Source organism: Lineus longissimus, chromosome 19 (genome assembly GCF_910592395.1).
Source record: "Lineus longissimus chromosome 19, tnLinLong1.2, whole genome shotgun sequence".
Classification (NCBI taxonomy): Eukaryota; Metazoa; Nemertea; class Pilidiophora; order Heteronemertea; family Lineidae; genus Lineus; species Lineus longissimus.
The window spans coordinates 3905321-3922239 of NC_088326.1; the positions used below are offsets into that span (position 1 = coordinate 3905321).

A 16919-nucleotide genomic window follows, 5' to 3' on the forward strand; every position below is an offset into this window, starting at 1 on the left:
TTGTTTGAGGGAACAACGGACTGCACTCGAAGATTTATGCTATAAATGAAAAGCTACAGAAGAAGATCGAAATCGCGTCCTTGTGTCTGGTAGTCCGGGGCCGGTTGTTAAAAGCCTGGTTAGTTTTGGCGACTGCTAATTTCTAGTGACCACAAATAAACTTAGCGGAACCCTTGGGGTGCCGCTTAAACTTGCCGGTACCCCATGGCAGAGCCCTTGAGATTCCGCTGACTTCGCGGTGACATAGCGGCAGATCAACGGTACAAACTTTGCAGCACGTGAAGGTAACTGTGGTTTAGCGGCCGCCAAGCCACCGTTATCAGACAGCGAAGCCTTGAACAACCGGGCCCTGGTCGCTGTCGTAAGTCCATCTGAACCGGGGCCAACTATTGGCCGAACGCCTTGATGAATTTGAAGTGGCATTCGGGCCATGGCAGGCAATATCTTGTCATGATGATGCCATTGTCGACCTCATCCCCAGTCGCCTCGGCATATTCTGAAAAATGGAAAACAGGACATTGACTCATCGACTCAAAGTTTGAACTTATATTTAAATTCTAAAATTCTAAAAATTGTGTTGGGTCACAAATTATGTTGAAAAAAGCCCAAACTCTGAAAAGACCGGCCCTGTAGTTTTCCCAAAAGCGGCCCAAAAGGACAGTGACATTAACTTATGAAGCAGACTATCTGTGATGTATTTTTAGTCTCCTCCTGGAGTCTATATATACTTACCACAATGGCACGCGCTGTTGAAATCTGAAAGGACAAGTTGTGTGTTCAATACGGAGTTTTCGCAAAGCTTCGAAACGCCAACGCGAACGCCTATCCCATTGTTCGAGTTCCTGATCACCCGTGTCGAACAAAGTGGCCGGGACAGGCGTTTGCATTTTGGTTTCAGGGATTTGTGAAAACTCCTTTATGAACATGATTCACGTGTATTTACACAAAGGCGGAACGGAATCGAATTGACGGAACACGATAAAATCATCATCTTCAAGAGTTTTCTAATTCGAGGGAGGAGTAGCGGGAGACAATGCCGGGCCGATACTTTCGCTAAGATAGAGCTACTGTTTATAAAAGTGCAGCTCAAGCCTGGCGCGCGGATTGGCGAAGAACGAGAGCTAACTCCGCAATACGTCGTTCCATTCTCCGGAGCAGCGGCGCCTCATCACACTACTATCACTGCGCAAGGATTATGACGTCAATCGTACTAATACATGTATATACGAAACCAGCCTGGCTGGGGATGATTCTTACATATTTGGCAACACATTTCTCCGGAAGAACAACCAGCTCTTGCTTGCAGCCTGTATTCGCCTTTACATCTGTGGTCCACGGTTTTGTTCACACACATTCCAGTCGCAGGTCCGCCATCGCAGGGGAATTCTGAAAAAAGAAGACCAGGTTAATTCTGGGGGAGTTATGTTGAATCGGTATTCAACGTGCGCGTGTGCAACTTCTCTCCTTACTGACCCTTTAGGGCGATTTTTACTATAGGGAGGGGACCAGGTGACCCGTGAGCGCGTGATAAGCTAACATGGGTCTTTATTGACTTTTTAGGTGATTTGTCTTGTAGGAGGAAACCGGGCAACCCTTAGGCCGAAGAGAGTCTCTCTCAGTCGCTATCACATGAGTACGATCGATAGATTTATTGATTAATGGTACTTACTGCAGCACTGTTCGCCCGTTTGACATCCCTTTCTGTTAATTAGCTTACCCTTCCCTGCACATGAACCAACCGGTTTACACTCGCCAGCTGGGTCTGCGCTGCACGCTTTTTCTGGAAACACAAGAATAAGGTGAAGCATAACTGGAGAAAGAAATATCAGTTAGGCCTATCATTGTTCATTTTGTAGCAATTGCTTATACTACGGCTTACATGTACACTGTACATTGAACTTTTGGCGTGTCCATCCTGAGATCTGTTTTTTGTCATACACACTCCTACCTCGTATACAAAATATCGAAGGGGGAGTATATTGAAGTTCACGGTTACGTCAGGATATGACGTGTCTGGCTTATGATGTCGGATAATGGCAGTAATCGATAGCTGCATTCGACTCCCTGTTTTTTTTAACAAGGACCGATGTTCTTCAACGATTCGAATATCCGTGAACGCGTTCGCCGGATTGTTCTTGTTCCGAATCTAACTCAACTTCGAGACCGGGAACTGATATTGCGGACAAAACTCGGCATGTTTGAAAGTGTCGTTTTTGTCATTTCCATGCTACTTAAAAGCTTAGAGTCTGCGGTATTGCAACCCTGTTTAAAAATAAAGTTGAACTGCAGCAGACTCGAAGATTTAAGTAAATCGCCAAATTTGCGGCATTTTGTTCGATCATTCTTGCTGCGTATCATTGCGTACATCATACACGCATTACACGTGCAATGGACGCCAAGACTGAAAATAATTTACATGTATAAGGTATGAGGCATTATAAGGTATGAGAAATGTACTTACTACAGCACCGTTTGCCTTTCGGGCATATTTTCGTGCCTAGAATATCGCCTCCTGAACATGAAGAGTCAGTATCATCCAGACACTGCCCACCGTTATTTTTATTGCAAGTGAACTCTGGAAGCAAACGAAGCAATTTGTAGTTACTGTAAATAGCCAAATTTTTGCGTCTCTTTAATTTCGGTAAAGAAATTGATGGCGTCTCTTAAATTTCGGTAAAGAAATTGATGGTGTACATGTCAGTATTAGGAAATTTGTTTCGGTTTCTCTTCAAATCCAAAAAAAATTCGCGGTTTTTATTTCGGGAACCGCCGAATTCAGGCCTAGCCAAATGCACGGTCTGTTGTCTTTAAACAAAGCCCGCTCGGTTTCCGGCTGTGATGGAAACCGACACGAATACTTACTACAACAGCGTTTGTTTCCGTGACATGTTTTTGTGTCTAGCCAGTCTTTTCCATCGCATGGAGGATTGTTACCATAACCTTTCAAACAACCTCTATTGGAGGGATTTCCGATTTCGCAAGTGTACCCTGGAGACAGAAGGAGGACAACTTTAGCTGAATGAGCCATTAAAGCTTCCGGTCCGCTCGACTCGCATGCCGATCCACCGTTGTTGTGCGTATATCCAACCTTCAGGAAAGGCGGAGACTTTACGACTGATATTCACCGCCGATAAGTCGGCATGCCCGTCTCGTGACTGACATCAGGACAGACCTGAGGCAGGTTAACCGCAATATACTAATTTTTCAATTTTGTACACATGCGCAACCCCCTGAACACTCATAGGGATATTTGAAATCTTCTTGCACAAATCTATGCAACGTCTCTGATTCCTATTGCGGTTCTTTTTGACATTGGCGCCATATCTCGCGACATAAACTACACATTATATTTCTCATTAGAAATAAATATGGAAAGTCAGACCTCACTGCAATTCGAAAAATCGAATTTTGGTACTTACTACAGCACTTTTTGCTTCCCGGACACGATTTGGTGGTCAGCACGTCATCGTCTGATGGGCAGGTATTTTTACAATCACCATTAGGGTAGCAGTTGGCTGGATCGAAACAGATGAAGATCAGGAAATAACATGTTTAAAAACCCCTATAAAGAGTCTGAGAATGACAACTGAACGTATCAATGTTGTAGCCGGTACTATTTACGCTGGACCGAAACTCTATTTATTGATGAGGTTTTTTGTCCCTGCTTGAATTGGCCACCATTGAATTCTGAAGATTCACGAACTGAACGGCTCATCTGAGGGTCATCAGGTCGGGTCTACGCAAGCAAGGGCAAATAAACGTGATGATTTGGTCGGACGTAATCAATCAAGGGCAAATAAACGTTATGATTTAGGTCGGACGTAATCAATCAAGGGCAAATAAACGTAATGATTTGGTCGGACGTAATCAATCAAGGGCAAATAAACGTAATGATTTAGGTCGGACGTAATCAATCAAGGGCAAATAAACGTTATGATTTGGTTGGGTCTAAGCAAGCAAGGGCAAATAAACGTAATGATATAGGTCGGACGTAATCAATCAAGGGCAAATAAACGTAATGATTTGGTCGAGTCCAAGCAAGCAAGAGCAAATAAACGTAATGATATAGGTCGGACGTAATCAATCAAGGGCAAATAAACGTAATGATTTGGTCGGACGTGAGCAAGGACAAATAAACGTAATGGCTTATTGAGGATTATGGCGATGCTGAATATGTAACAATAAAACAAAGTATCTTACGTGCCGTTGCTCGGGCCCCGGCTGCCGAGATAAGGAGCAATGCCGCGTGGCAGAGGAGACTCTTCATCTGAAAGTTAAAATCAGACATGAGCGAAATAATATGGGACTGGTTTGGCGTTACCAAAACAACAGATTTTGCACCTCCTTTTCCAAATTCTAAAGGAATTTTAACTGCTGTGAACCACGTTAGAATATCTATCAAATCTATTTAAAAAAAACTTGCATAAAATTTCTTTATATTGGATCTACAATGTACATGTATCATGTGTATGTAGGTTTTCCTTTACACAAGCTACAAAGGAAATTTTCTGTATACATGTAGCATATAAATATTCAATATGAAATTATATATTGATAATTTTTCTTTATAGTTTTTATATCAACCCTCATATCTTAATCCTGATCCCTAAAACCTAGTATTGGGGGAAGGGTCAGGGTCAGGGGCCTGGCTAGGGGCTGGGTGAAGATTTGGGGTCAAAACTGATATCAGGACTCGCGTAAAAAACAGTGTGGGAATGGAACTCATTAACCACAACCAATTCAGACGAAAGGCCTTACCTTGATGTAAAGATGCGAAATGGAGAATGATCAGCTTCCCTCAGTAAATATAAGCAGTTCAGCAGCTTATCTAATTCATTAATGCAGTTTTAACACGCAAAAAAGCGATTTATTCAAAATAAGATAATGGTGACTTATCACCTTCTTGAGAAAAAAAATTACATCACGATACAGAGAGCTTCGTCTTGCGGTCCGTTAAAACGTATGCGCAATTTTCCGATTACAAGTACTCCCTCCCCCCTCCCCACACACACACACACTCACAAACGTCGTACGCATGCGTACCCTAGAGCCAAAACCCTTCCTGCGTACGTACGCAAACATTACTTTATGATCCCCTTACCGCGCAGTTAAAATAATTCAGGCCTATCCTAATGCACGGTCTATTGTCTGCTCGCACCTGGGCCTAAATTCCCATTGTTCTACTGTCTTTCTCAAAGGGTTAGCAGGGCAAATCTTGATAACGTCGACCCTCACGAAACAGCTTTGATCGATAGGCCAAATGCGGCAAGGCCAAATAAACGTAATGAAGAATCCCAGAGTTGATGTTGTTGTCCCCCCCCCCTTGCTGTTATCTATCGCATGACTAGTGAGCCTTCGTGATAAAAGGCTTTTTACCCTTACGAAACCTGGAGTCATCTTTGTGAGAGATAAGGCCATTATCAGCAGTCTGCCGATGGTCTTGATCTCACTCATGAAAATGGCATGCAAATCACCCTTTATTTTTTTCCAGCTATCTCGACGCGGCTTTGTATGTAGGTTGACCAAGAGTCGATTTCATCATCATGCAATTTGCAATTTGGTTTTAATTGCTCGGACTATTCTGTTTATGAACTAGGGTTAGTCACGTGATGTGCGTTTGATAGGGAGGTTGTGATCGACCCCCGACTAAGAGAATGAGAACGGCGTTTGTAGAGGGTCTACATTGTAGTTGGTCCCAACGTTTAAACCCAGTTACATTAGTTTCAAAACTAGGCACCAGGGCCCGGTTGTTCAAAAGCTCAAAAGTCACGTTATCCCTAACGGTAACGTTATCTCTATGAGTTAAACCCATTGGATTTTTGACGTTGATACTTAAACAGGTCTTCAACAAGAGATCGATAGTGGCATATCTGGCTGTTGTCAAAGACCGCACTTATAATCAAAATACCATACTCAGTGGGTCCCTCTATTTTTAAGTTTGGGTAGGCGGAGGGGCCACTGTCACAGAACAAGCTACGCCAGTGTTGTGCGTCCTCACCGCAACAGCTGGCAATACAACATCTTCATCCGGGGACTACTTGATTAGCAATTCTAAATGGCCGCACCTGTGTAGACGCCAGCCCATGTATGCAGATGCCGCCACTGTGTGACAACATGGCGTCGTATTATACATTGGGATACTAGTTTACATGTACATGTATTTCCAAAAAGTTAGTGAATTAATGTAGGTAACCGAGTGTAAAAAATACTTGACAACGCACTCATTTTTTGTAATGATTTCACTTTTATTCTTATTTGACGATCGATATACTGAGTGAACACAAAATCTGAATAATATAAGATATACCTGTGAACACTCGATTTCTGTATTCGATTTGGGTCAACACGACGTAATCGTTTTCATTCTGTCCGCATTTTAGTCACTTGTAGGGGTTAATGAAATAACGAGGTTTTGATCCATCTTGAGAGAACTGCAGTATTGTTCAGCGCTTTCAGATCCACCATCAACGTAGCGTGGGCTTTCTGAAAAGTAGTATTACGTAATATAAGTATATCGTGTAAATATCAGTTCTTTTTACACAGCAATATTAACTTGATCGCCACACAATTTATTATTGCTGACACCAAGGCCCGGTTCTTCAGACCCAAGGCCCGGTTGTTCAGAAGCACAAAAGTCACGTTATCCCTAAGGCACCTATTCCATAGAGCTATACCCTATACTATACTATACGCGAACAATAGTTTCATGGTCATGCACCCTTTGTGAAGCCATTGTTCGCGTATAGTGTAGTATAGGGTATAGCTCTATGGAGAAGGTGCCGAAGGCACCTATTCCATAGAGCTATACCCTATACTATACTATACGCGAACAATAGTTTCATGGTCATGCACCCTTTGTGAAGCCATTGTTCGCGTATAGTGTAGTATACCGTATACCTCTATGGAATAGGTGCCTTAGGCACCTATTCCATAGAGCTATACCCTATACTACACTATACGCGAACAATGGCTTCACAAAGGGTGCATGACCATGAAACTATTGTTCGCGTATAGTATAGTATAGGGTATAGTTCTATGGGGAAGGTGCCTAAGGCACCTATTCCATAGAGGTATACGGTGTACTACACTATACGCGAACAATGGCTTCACAAAGGGTGCATGACCATGAAACTATTGTTCGCGTATAGTATAGTATAGGGTATAGCTCTATGGAATAGGTGCCTTAGGCACCTATTCCATAGAGGTATACGGTGTACTACACTATACGCGAACAATGGCTTCACAAAGGGTGCATGACCATGAAACTATTGTTCGCGTATAGTATAGTATAGGGTATAGTTCTATGGGGAAGGTGCCTTACGGTTACATTAAGTATCCTCAAGGACGTTATCTCTTTCAGTTATCCCATTGAATTTTCACGTTAAGACTTAACGCTCGCTTCCGTTAATGTTAGCTAATGTTGTTTTGGACAACTCAACCCAGATTAGTTATCGCCCAGTGGACGTCATTACACCAAAATGCCCATAAATAACGATATTTAGTTCTCAAATACGGTTCCAGTCAGTGAGTAAGTATACTTTTTACGAGATGCACGGTCTACTACGACATTCAGAACAAATAAAACACAGAAAATCCTGGCCACTTTTTGTAGGTCCACCCGAAAGACTCCGGTCCACCTAACGGCCAGATATTTCTTTCTGCCACCACTTATAGACCTACATGTTTTAGTTTATGTAATGTATTATGTAATCGGATCGTTATCTTCTGTCTGTTCCTTTTATCTATTTATGATAATCAGATGCCATGTAAAATTTACGTCTTAAAATTTTGGTTTTTATCGGATTTTAACGCCTATCCCATTGTTCGACATCGTTATCAGGAGGTCGAACAATGTGATAGGCGTTCGGCACTCAGGCGTTGCGGGGATTGGCGAACCCTCCCTATTACGCCTCAACTTACTTGTATATGCATGAGACTGGAAGTGCGTTTTGCCTCCAACAGTTGTGATCTTTATACACCCCGAACCTGTGCCCCATGGGAAATCCCTGAAAAAATCGAAACATGGCGTAAAACGACAACGTAGACTTTGGCAGAGGCCAAGTGGGAGAGATCAAGTTACATACAATTCTCCGATAGGTGTCTCTGCTATCTCACAGTACAATGCCAGTCCTACTTTGGAGGCAGAATATGTCATCACAACGAAAGTCAAACGTAAGAGACCCAGTTAAAACCCGTCAAACTGTCAATGAGTCTTCTTGTCTGCCCGTCACGTGACTGATATCATCAGAACAGACAAAGTCACGATGTCATTTTTCGCCCCTCCGGTCGTGTGTTGAAACGAAGTCATTAACTCATGACACGTGAAACATGACAAGTGACAAAGCGAATCCTATGTGACTCCGGCCTTTATTTGAAAGCCAAGCCGAATTTATACTCCGACGCGCGACCATGGACGTCCGCGTTTTGTATCATAGGCGAGTTTTAGCAAATCTCCCCAAACGCCAACGCCTGTCCCATTGTTCGGCGTCATGATTAGGAGCTCGAACAATGAGACAGGCGTCGCGTTGGCGTTTCAGGGATTTGCGAAAACTCACAAATAATTTCTGTGCCACTGTCGCGCGGGTCGGAGTATGAATTCGGCTGAGGGGGTCGTGAAACTAGCTTTATTCCGTAACTTACTCTGACCCAAACACGAATGATCCGGTGCCCCTCTTTCCGTCGCATGTCGCGAAAACATCAGCGGACACTTTTTTTGTTCTGACGTATATTGTCATACCCGTCTCGGACATCGTAAAAATCTTTTCGTCTCCCACGTACCAAGTCCCTAGTAGAGGGGAGAGGTCACTACTCAAGCAGGCCTCCGAGTGTGCGGCTGAAATCAATGAAATAATATGCCATAAGACTATGTACGATTATATCGAAATGCTTCTGGCATGCAGCAAAATACAGTACCTCGAATATATTTCAGCACGGCCATGATGACTATAATAGATTGAACTTCTTCTTCCTCTTCTCCTCCTTCTTATAAACTGCACTTCTTCTTTACAGAAGGCTATGGTAACTGAGAGGCAATTTCCCACAGTATCGGAGTTTGTAAGGCGTGTCACAAATCACACTATCAGGTCACGCACCTGCATTAAAACAAAAATGTCGCAGACGAATGCAGATGGTATGCAAAGTATGCGAAGTCATAGCGATTTCTGAGGTTATATTTTGTGGCCTTTTTGGGCCCTAAAAGATATTGGGGACATTATTCGCTCCATAAACAATATTGGGCAATGTTTGATGCATGATAGGAGGAAACCTCCGTTGTCGAATAGAGTTGCCTATACTCTATCAAATGAGTATACCGGGACTGACTGGAAATCGAACCCGCGACATCAAACGTGACAGGAGCGGATGGTTTTACGGCACCACTCCGCCAGCCCCTCGGTTCTATTCACTTACCTGCTAAGAAGCACGCAACTAAAGCTAAACCTAGCATTGCCTTCATGATGTAAAGTCACGTAAATTTGTGTGCTGTAAACGAAGTAAAGAGTCGGCGAAATCCGCGAATGTTTGAAAATCGAACGTCTGGTGGGTCTACAGTATGATCTAGAATCAGGAGCGAATGAATGATGACACCGGAATGATATTCTTTTATAGCAGACTGCGGCGCATGCGCCGTGGCAAAGAAATTTACCCAGCTGTCGAAACTTACCAATCAGAGAATGTCGCATATATATTTTTTTATAAAGTCGTCACGATCAGGCCAGAAACCAACATATGGCCCTCATGATCAAGCATCTGCGACCAAGACCTAATTTTGTATTGTCCCTGAAATCAGTCACTTTTGGCGACAATGAAGTTGGAGCGAGAGCAACAGCAGTGAATGATAAGGAAAAAGTACCAAATTGACCAGGCTAACTCCAAATCATTACCCTTAGGGAAACTGCGTCTCATTTTCAATATGTATGGTGTGGTGAATCCACAATTATTTACCATGGTAAACTGACAGCATTTCACCATGATGAATTGGGACGGTGAAATATTTCACCATGGTGACAATGGTAAAATCAACATTCACCATGGTGACCATGAGAAACTCTTATTTCACCATGGTAAACGATGAATTCACCCTGGTGAATGCAGATTTTCCCATGGTGAATCCAGATTTTCCCATAGTGAATCCGAGATCTTTTTCGTAAGGGGTAGGTCTACGAGTGAAGTATTCTAATAGACCCAATATTCAGATAGAGACCAAGCATTTACAGTCGTTTTAAGAGTAAAACATCTAATACATGTGGTTTAGAATTCTTCGCTTTGTTTTATAATTGAGTTTGTGTGAAATTTGCCACAAAATGCGAAATTAGGCAGATTAGTGCGCTGTTGTGCGACGGCTGTCGAAACATCATAATACTTTCCGCCTTGGTCAGGAAATGACCTTGACCTCGAGAGAGAAACGAGGCCGAGTTCCGATATTTGAATCCACTCATTAGATGAACTTCAGCATCAAAGAGGTACTTTGCCGTTTTTGAAATTTTGTCAGTTTAATCCCCAATTTTGACCATTATGGAAAACGATGAAACTGTTTAATCACCATGTTTGCAAGCTTGTCTGAAGATGCCGCAGAAACCTCGGTAAATGTAAATTCTATAAACTTTCAATAATGTCCATATTTTTGGTCACCCTGCATGTTAAGGTGCTGGTATAAGGCCTACATGATGACGAATGTACATGTATATATACCATCAGACAAACTGACCCAATGAGGTTTTTGACATCACGTTTTGAAGAAAAAAATCCGGAGAATTTTTGGTTTAGCATTTACTACTGAGATTTTGGTCAACAGATTATGCTGACGGGTTGGTTACACGAATGGTTCCAATTTCGTAAGCATAACATAGCACTTACAAAACAGAACGCAGCCGGTCCGGCTATTAAAAAGCCAGTCATTACCTCAGAGCAATGATGTGACGGCTTGACATATTGGGTTTTTTTCATCAGAGTCGCCACCAACAGACAAAATACAGCAGCCGCCTGGTAAAACCACCGCTGATACAACAGCTGGAAGACGGATCGGGGGCCGGAATTTGACGTAGATCTACGTAGGATGGCGCTAAACATGTCAAGTCGTCTAACGCAGATCTACGTCGCTTGACGCAGAAAGTGGTATAGGGGAACAAAGCACGGCTCAGCAGGCAGTCGAACCCGCTACTCCTCCGTCACGACGCCTACGCTCCGGCCTCCACTTACATTTACCATTCTGTGGTTGCTGCCTCTCTTGTTTTTATTTCAGTTCTGCCTTTATAGTAAATAGTTCAGTCTTCTTCGTCACTGTTTCAGCTACACATTCAGTGGATTTAAGTAATATTCTGAAGAAGCTTAGCCCACGCCTTCTCCCCTCCTCTATTAATGCGACGAAGAAAGTTACGGAAGTCCCTGATTTGCTCTTGATCGAAATCAGGTTGCAACAAATTTCTACTGATTCCCTCGTTTTTCTTCAAGAAGTAATGATTGAGCTCTCCTCTCTCAAAGACGGCCTCCAACTTTTTCATATAACTCATAAAGCGATCTTCATGTGTCTGTTCACGCCATCGCGAGGGATAGCGGTCCTCTTCCAGCTGTTTCAAGAACACAGTCTTGTAAATGAAGGAGGGGAACTGTTTAAACTGAGGCTGGTTGTGACGCAAGTACTTGACCTCTCGGTAGAGTTTCTTACTCCAGCCGCCATCACCCTTGTCCAGTGGTTGGATGCGGTCCCGCTCTGCGCTACTGAAGCTTTGTCGCCATCGCAGTCTATCCGGGTCTTCGCGGCTCTTACGCGTTTGTTCGTTCGGCAGGCTTGGGTGAGGCTTGGTGACAAGTTGCTTACCGTTAACAGTTACACACGGTACAAAGTCCATGTCAAAGATTGTCAACTGTGTACTCCTTGCATTAATCGGATGGTTGGTGATCTTAAATTTCAGCGCCGGGCCTGCTTGGTGAGACACATGCTTCACATTGACGATTCCGCTTGTATCCTGGAGCTCTTGGGCGACCCGCGAAACCTCCCCCAATAAGAGAGAATGAAGTTTTAGGGGGCTTAGATAATAGTTGTCTCGGTCCCTCACAGTCAGTCCCTTAATGGAGTCAGACGGGTTGTCAATACGCAATCTCCAGTACCCTTCGCCTTGGTGTTCGAGAGACGTTGGCTCCTGTAAAAAAGGAATAGTGTGCACGATATACTACATCTTAAAAGCAAAACGTTGGGGTAAAGTTTGGCGTATTCAAAGGGTTACGCCGTACGTTCACAATCCTGAGAATATAGGCCAGTTCACTCGAGACATACTCCCCCGGGAAACATGCGTTAGGAGGTGTCATGTTATAGGCCCTATTTGCAATGGATGTACGTTGAATTCACACTCATATAATAACTGTTGGTCAACTATATCTAGTTCCGCCTTCTTACGCCAGGTGACGCCAATAGTCAGTCAGAATGCATATAGTACATGGCATTGCATGCATGCATGCTTGCGCACTATCAGTATACAATTTGTGCGTGTATATGTTTCCTCGATCGCTGCAAGTTAGATTACGCTATGTGTCCACTCGGTTTGTCATACAAGGTCGGTGTATTTTTTCAATCATCGCAAATTATTTCATCTTAAATTTTTTGGTGCCGATACGGCCGTGGCATGTGTCATTTTCACTGGAACGACCACCCTGTAGCAGTCATACACTGCTGCCTGTAGTGACTGAGTTTGAAATAAAATTACCAGCGGCGGTGACTGATAAAAAGTTAGCTCACCGGTATTCCTACGTGTAGAAGGTAGTCGCAATCCCCCTGCCCAGGAACCATTGTCCCGTCGGAGGTACTGCCTAAAACAGACAACACAACACGGTGGTTATGCTTTATAACGGGTCTCTGAAATAGGTTGAGGGGTTGCACACATCTTCTATTCACGTTTTTCAACTTAAAGGTATCCCGTTGAGACAAGACCACAATTGATTTTTTAAGCCTTTTAGCAGTTAAATTGTCAATGTTTGACCGCGACGCATCAAAGAACGCGTGGTGTTGTGAATCTGAAATTTAGATTATGTTATTCCGGACAGTCGGGCAAGTAAATGGTGAAAAATAAAATGGTGATTGACCACAGAAATCATTTGATAATCGACAAATTAGACAGACTTTGATATTTCCACTCTTTTCAGCCAACTGGCAGAAAAAACTCAAAACACGCCCCCTATTACCCAATTAGCAAAATTCGAAATTAATTTTTTCATCAAATAATTTCTTTATATCTGTAGACTTGCCACAACAAATATTTTTTCAATACCTCTCCAAATATGTACTTGAGAGTTAAAAACATGCACTCGTCTAATTGATAGGTCTCGACCCTCCAACCTATGAATATTCATTAGTGGTCTTGTCTCCGTTCGTTATTACATGTACTGGTGATTCCATCCTGGGATACAGGCGTTTGATACTCCTACCTCTCGTGAGGCGGAGTATATTGAAAACAACTGGTGCCAGGTTGTGGTGATTCCCGAAAATAGAAATGTTGTTACACACAATACTGCGTAGTGCAGTGAAAAGTTATCATGCAACAAGTTTTAAACTTGTTTTTTTATATATTTGCACATATGTTTATTCTACGACTTTGTGGAAATTCATATTCAGTTCGTATTAACACAATTTGAAATTTTCAAATACAATTACAAATTTCTTTTTTAACAGAGGGTGTGGTCCTTTTGATCAATCCTATTTTCGTCTATTCAAAACGGGGTTAATTTGTAAACGTTTGGGTTTTTTATTTCGTGTTGAAGCCTTATGAAAGAAGAGGTTTCAAAAAAAAAGCTAGGGCCAACCCACCTACAAGTTCCGGGTTCTTCTCGAAGTTCAAGTATGAGATGTTCTTACGTAGTCCGTTTTTCATATGTGTCGCAACCTTCAGTGAAGCCTGCACAACCTCATGTTTCGCCTCTCCAGACGCGGTCAGCTTTGTCTGCAAGAGAGATTTCAGCGAGTCCCGCAAGCATGGTCCTTTCGAGGGTCCCGTCGATTTTCTCTTCTTGTTCCTTTGATCTGGCATAGGTCTATACCTGGTGGGCAATCTATCATGGTAGTCGTAGAAATCATATCCTACAAAAAGAATTCAAAATTAGCCTGGTTTATACATTTGAGAAAGTTGAATTTCAACTCTGAGTAACAGCAGATACAATTTAGAAGTGCGTACATAAGTGCAAATTCCCGACACATTCTGCAGTGGATCTCCTACATACAAGAATCCCATTCTGATGCAAAGCGCAATTTGAACCGCATAGCTAACTCATATTAGACTCCTAAGCAGTCCACTTCATTATCCTGATCGTCCTTCCTCTATGACGACAGGGCGAGGCCGGTCCACTACATCCGGAGTGTAACTCACATAGCATCAAAATGCAGGTTGGAAAGGGAAGGGGTTCCTCTATTTATTTCCCGCGGGCGGGAGAATATCTTTCTCTAGAACTTACCTCTAAATGGATACGAAACTACCCTCCATACCAAGCCTAATGTCCATTTAGTTATTCTATATCCCGTGTACAACATGAGGAACCCGCCCAATACTCCTAGGAACACAACCAACGGATTGTCCGATTCTGCAGCTCTTCTACCCGCCTGAAAAAGTAACAAACATACATTAAAGCGACAACTTGGGCTTGGGATTTACCTCACCAGGAGGATAATGTGCCAACCTGACACCATGCGCCGCCACCTGTAGTGTTACGCGGCAGTTTTGGGCATGGCTTACGAATTTCAGGCAGGCCTAAGGTTACACCTCGTTCCAGTGCATTGTTTACTGCAGTTCAAAGATTTTCATTAATCCAGTTTGGAGAAGTTACGTTTCTGCTGGATGCCGTTTTTGTACAAAAAACCAACATAACGTAGGCCTATGCCCGAGTTGGCGCTTTAAAGCGACAACTTGGAAAAACCGCGTGACTTCTCCAAACACAATAGTTGAATAACTACTGACTTTCGGACAATAGACGGGGATGTAACCATAATCCTGATCGAAATTTACGAGCTATGTCCGAAGCTGCCTCGTAACATCATTTGAGATTAGCATGAGTGAGCTACTGCTATAGATGTGTGCTCTTGATTGGGACCTATGTTTACGGAACCAGGCCATGTCGTATTTAGGCAAAGCCCCCATGTATCAATAAATCAGAATGAATCCTAATGAACAATATGTCAAATTAAGCTTGTGTACCTGTATATTAATGCCAGACACACACTATCATGAATAACTTCACATGAGCTGTGTATCATGTACACAAACAGTGCTGAAGCACTCCCAATGTTTACGAAACGAGCCCCCGATCCGACCAAAGCCAGCTTCGATTCACCACATACCTTGCTTTTGTATTCGACGAACATTTCACGGAAAAAAGTCACCTTTTAGCTGTAAAAACTTGATAAGGCCGACTTTTTATGATTATTTCGTGAACGCCGATGTAGAAGTTTAAAATGTCCTAGGATAAAATGTCCGGGAACAAAGGATTCTATTATGCGCTTCAATCTCTGAGCTATTGACGGTCAGGGTCTCTATAGAACCATATTGCAGAATACAATAGGGCCGGACACTTTTTCCAGGGGGGACACTTTTTACTTTTACACCGGCAACACAGAGATCGGCCGCCATGTTGTTTAATGGATCACAGCGCCAGCCGGGCGAAGAGGCTGGTACAAACCGTCTTGGATTTGTCCGATTTGTATGAGGCTTACCGGAATAATGACAACTTCTGATGTCCACAGAACGCCTCCTTGCGGCAAAAATATTAATCGCAGTGGTAATTTCAATTTTTTCTAAATTTCAAAATGTATATAGTGGCAAGGTGGCAAGCATCCCTCTGACTTGGTAAATCACGCTACGCCCAAGTTTTTCCTTTCATCATGTTGGTGGCAATATATCCGGACATGTGGGCAAGATCAGTTGGGCTTTGGGCTGATGAAATTACCTGCATTGCCTGAGGTCCAAAACAATACATACTAGTAACAGGCAACACAGAATTAAGAAATCAAATTCAACCATGCCACTCAATGTACAAGTTATTACACTTCTACCTGAAGACGATCGTTTGTTTGTCAACAAGAGTATGGTGGAAACTGGCGCATGCTTACCTGAAAACACGAGGCAATGAACTTGTTGTTTTGGTGGAACTGGAAGACTGTCGGACGGTACTGTAAAAATCCCAGGTGTCGGCTGCTTGCGCATTGAAACCAGTCTGGCAGCCATTGACCAACACTTGCCGGCTCTGGCTTGAGCCAGTGTCTGGCAGAAAGAATAACAGACCTCATCGTTCGAAGTATAGACCGACCTTGGGACTCCAGCGCGCCTGGCCCTTCGTATTAATCGGTGCCTGGAATGGGCTACGTCCAAGAAGCGGCTGTCGACACACAGGGCACTTGACTCTCTTTCATCTGACGGCAACGTAGCGCTTCGTCAAGAGATGCCGTTGACTCCGCACAGATCCACGCACCTAAAGCAGGCCCCTATGCATCGAAATGTACATTCTCAGACACATAGGCCAGCTGTACACGCAAATCTCGGGCAATAGTATCCATGTAACGTTAGGCCGAGACCAAATCGATCGACCTAATTCCTGGATTCCTGGATATGCGCATGCGTCAGTAAAGAGAAGCAGGTCTGTGTCTTTAGTTTGACTTGTTACTATTAAGACAAACCATGGGCACTTTCAGGCGTTGATGGGGTATATCTGATACCTCTTTTTCATATGTATTTTTTAGTTTCAATCATCAATCATTAAATGGCAATAGCAAGGTTGAAGGACAACATGATGCAAACCTGCTCTATTCCTGTCTTGATGGGGAAACCGTTTCACTGTCTTCTCATCACCGCAGACTCCTTGGCACGTGAAATTGTTGGCGAGGATCTTCCTATCACGAAATGGGTTTAATGAACAATACCTACTCCGCTAATAACTTCGTTAGTACT

The 16919-nt window shown here is 43.1% G+C and overlaps 2 protein-coding genes across 3 annotated transcripts; both read right to left on the reverse strand.

Moving 5' to 3' along the window:
* Positions 1-4780, reverse strand: LOC135503056 (WAP four-disulfide core domain protein 3-like). Its single transcript, XM_064796342.1, has 9 exons — positions 4759-4780; positions 4201-4267; positions 3420-3515; positions 2863-2988; positions 2462-2575; positions 1670-1780; positions 1258-1386; positions 733-756; positions 1-496 (listed from the first exon to the last, which is right to left on the reverse strand). Exons 2-9 carry the CDS (start codon positions 4265-4267, stop codon positions 387-389), a joined length of 777 nt encoding a protein of 258 aa, XP_064652412.1. The 5' UTR covers positions 4759-4780; the 3' UTR covers positions 1-386.
* Positions 4781-6311: 1531 nt separating this feature from the next.
* On the reverse strand, positions 6312-16919 carry LOC135503055 (uncharacterized). 2 transcript variants are annotated; one of them, XM_064796341.1, is made up of 8 exons: positions 16085-16919; positions 14437-14581; positions 13796-14065; positions 12731-12801; positions 11197-12137; positions 8641-8833; positions 7921-8006; positions 6312-6483 (listed from the first exon to the last, which is right to left on the reverse strand). In XM_064796341.1, the coding sequence occupies exons 1-5, from the start codon at positions 16259-16261 to the stop codon at positions 11304-11306; spliced, it is 1497 nt and encodes a 498-aa protein (XP_064652411.1). In that variant the 5' UTR covers positions 16262-16919; the 3' UTR covers positions 6312-6483; positions 7921-8006; positions 8641-8833; positions 11197-11303. The 2 variants fall into 2 exon arrangements, with proteins under 2 accessions (XP_064652411.1, XP_064652410.1); XM_064796340.1 differs by having other exon boundaries at positions 9409-12137.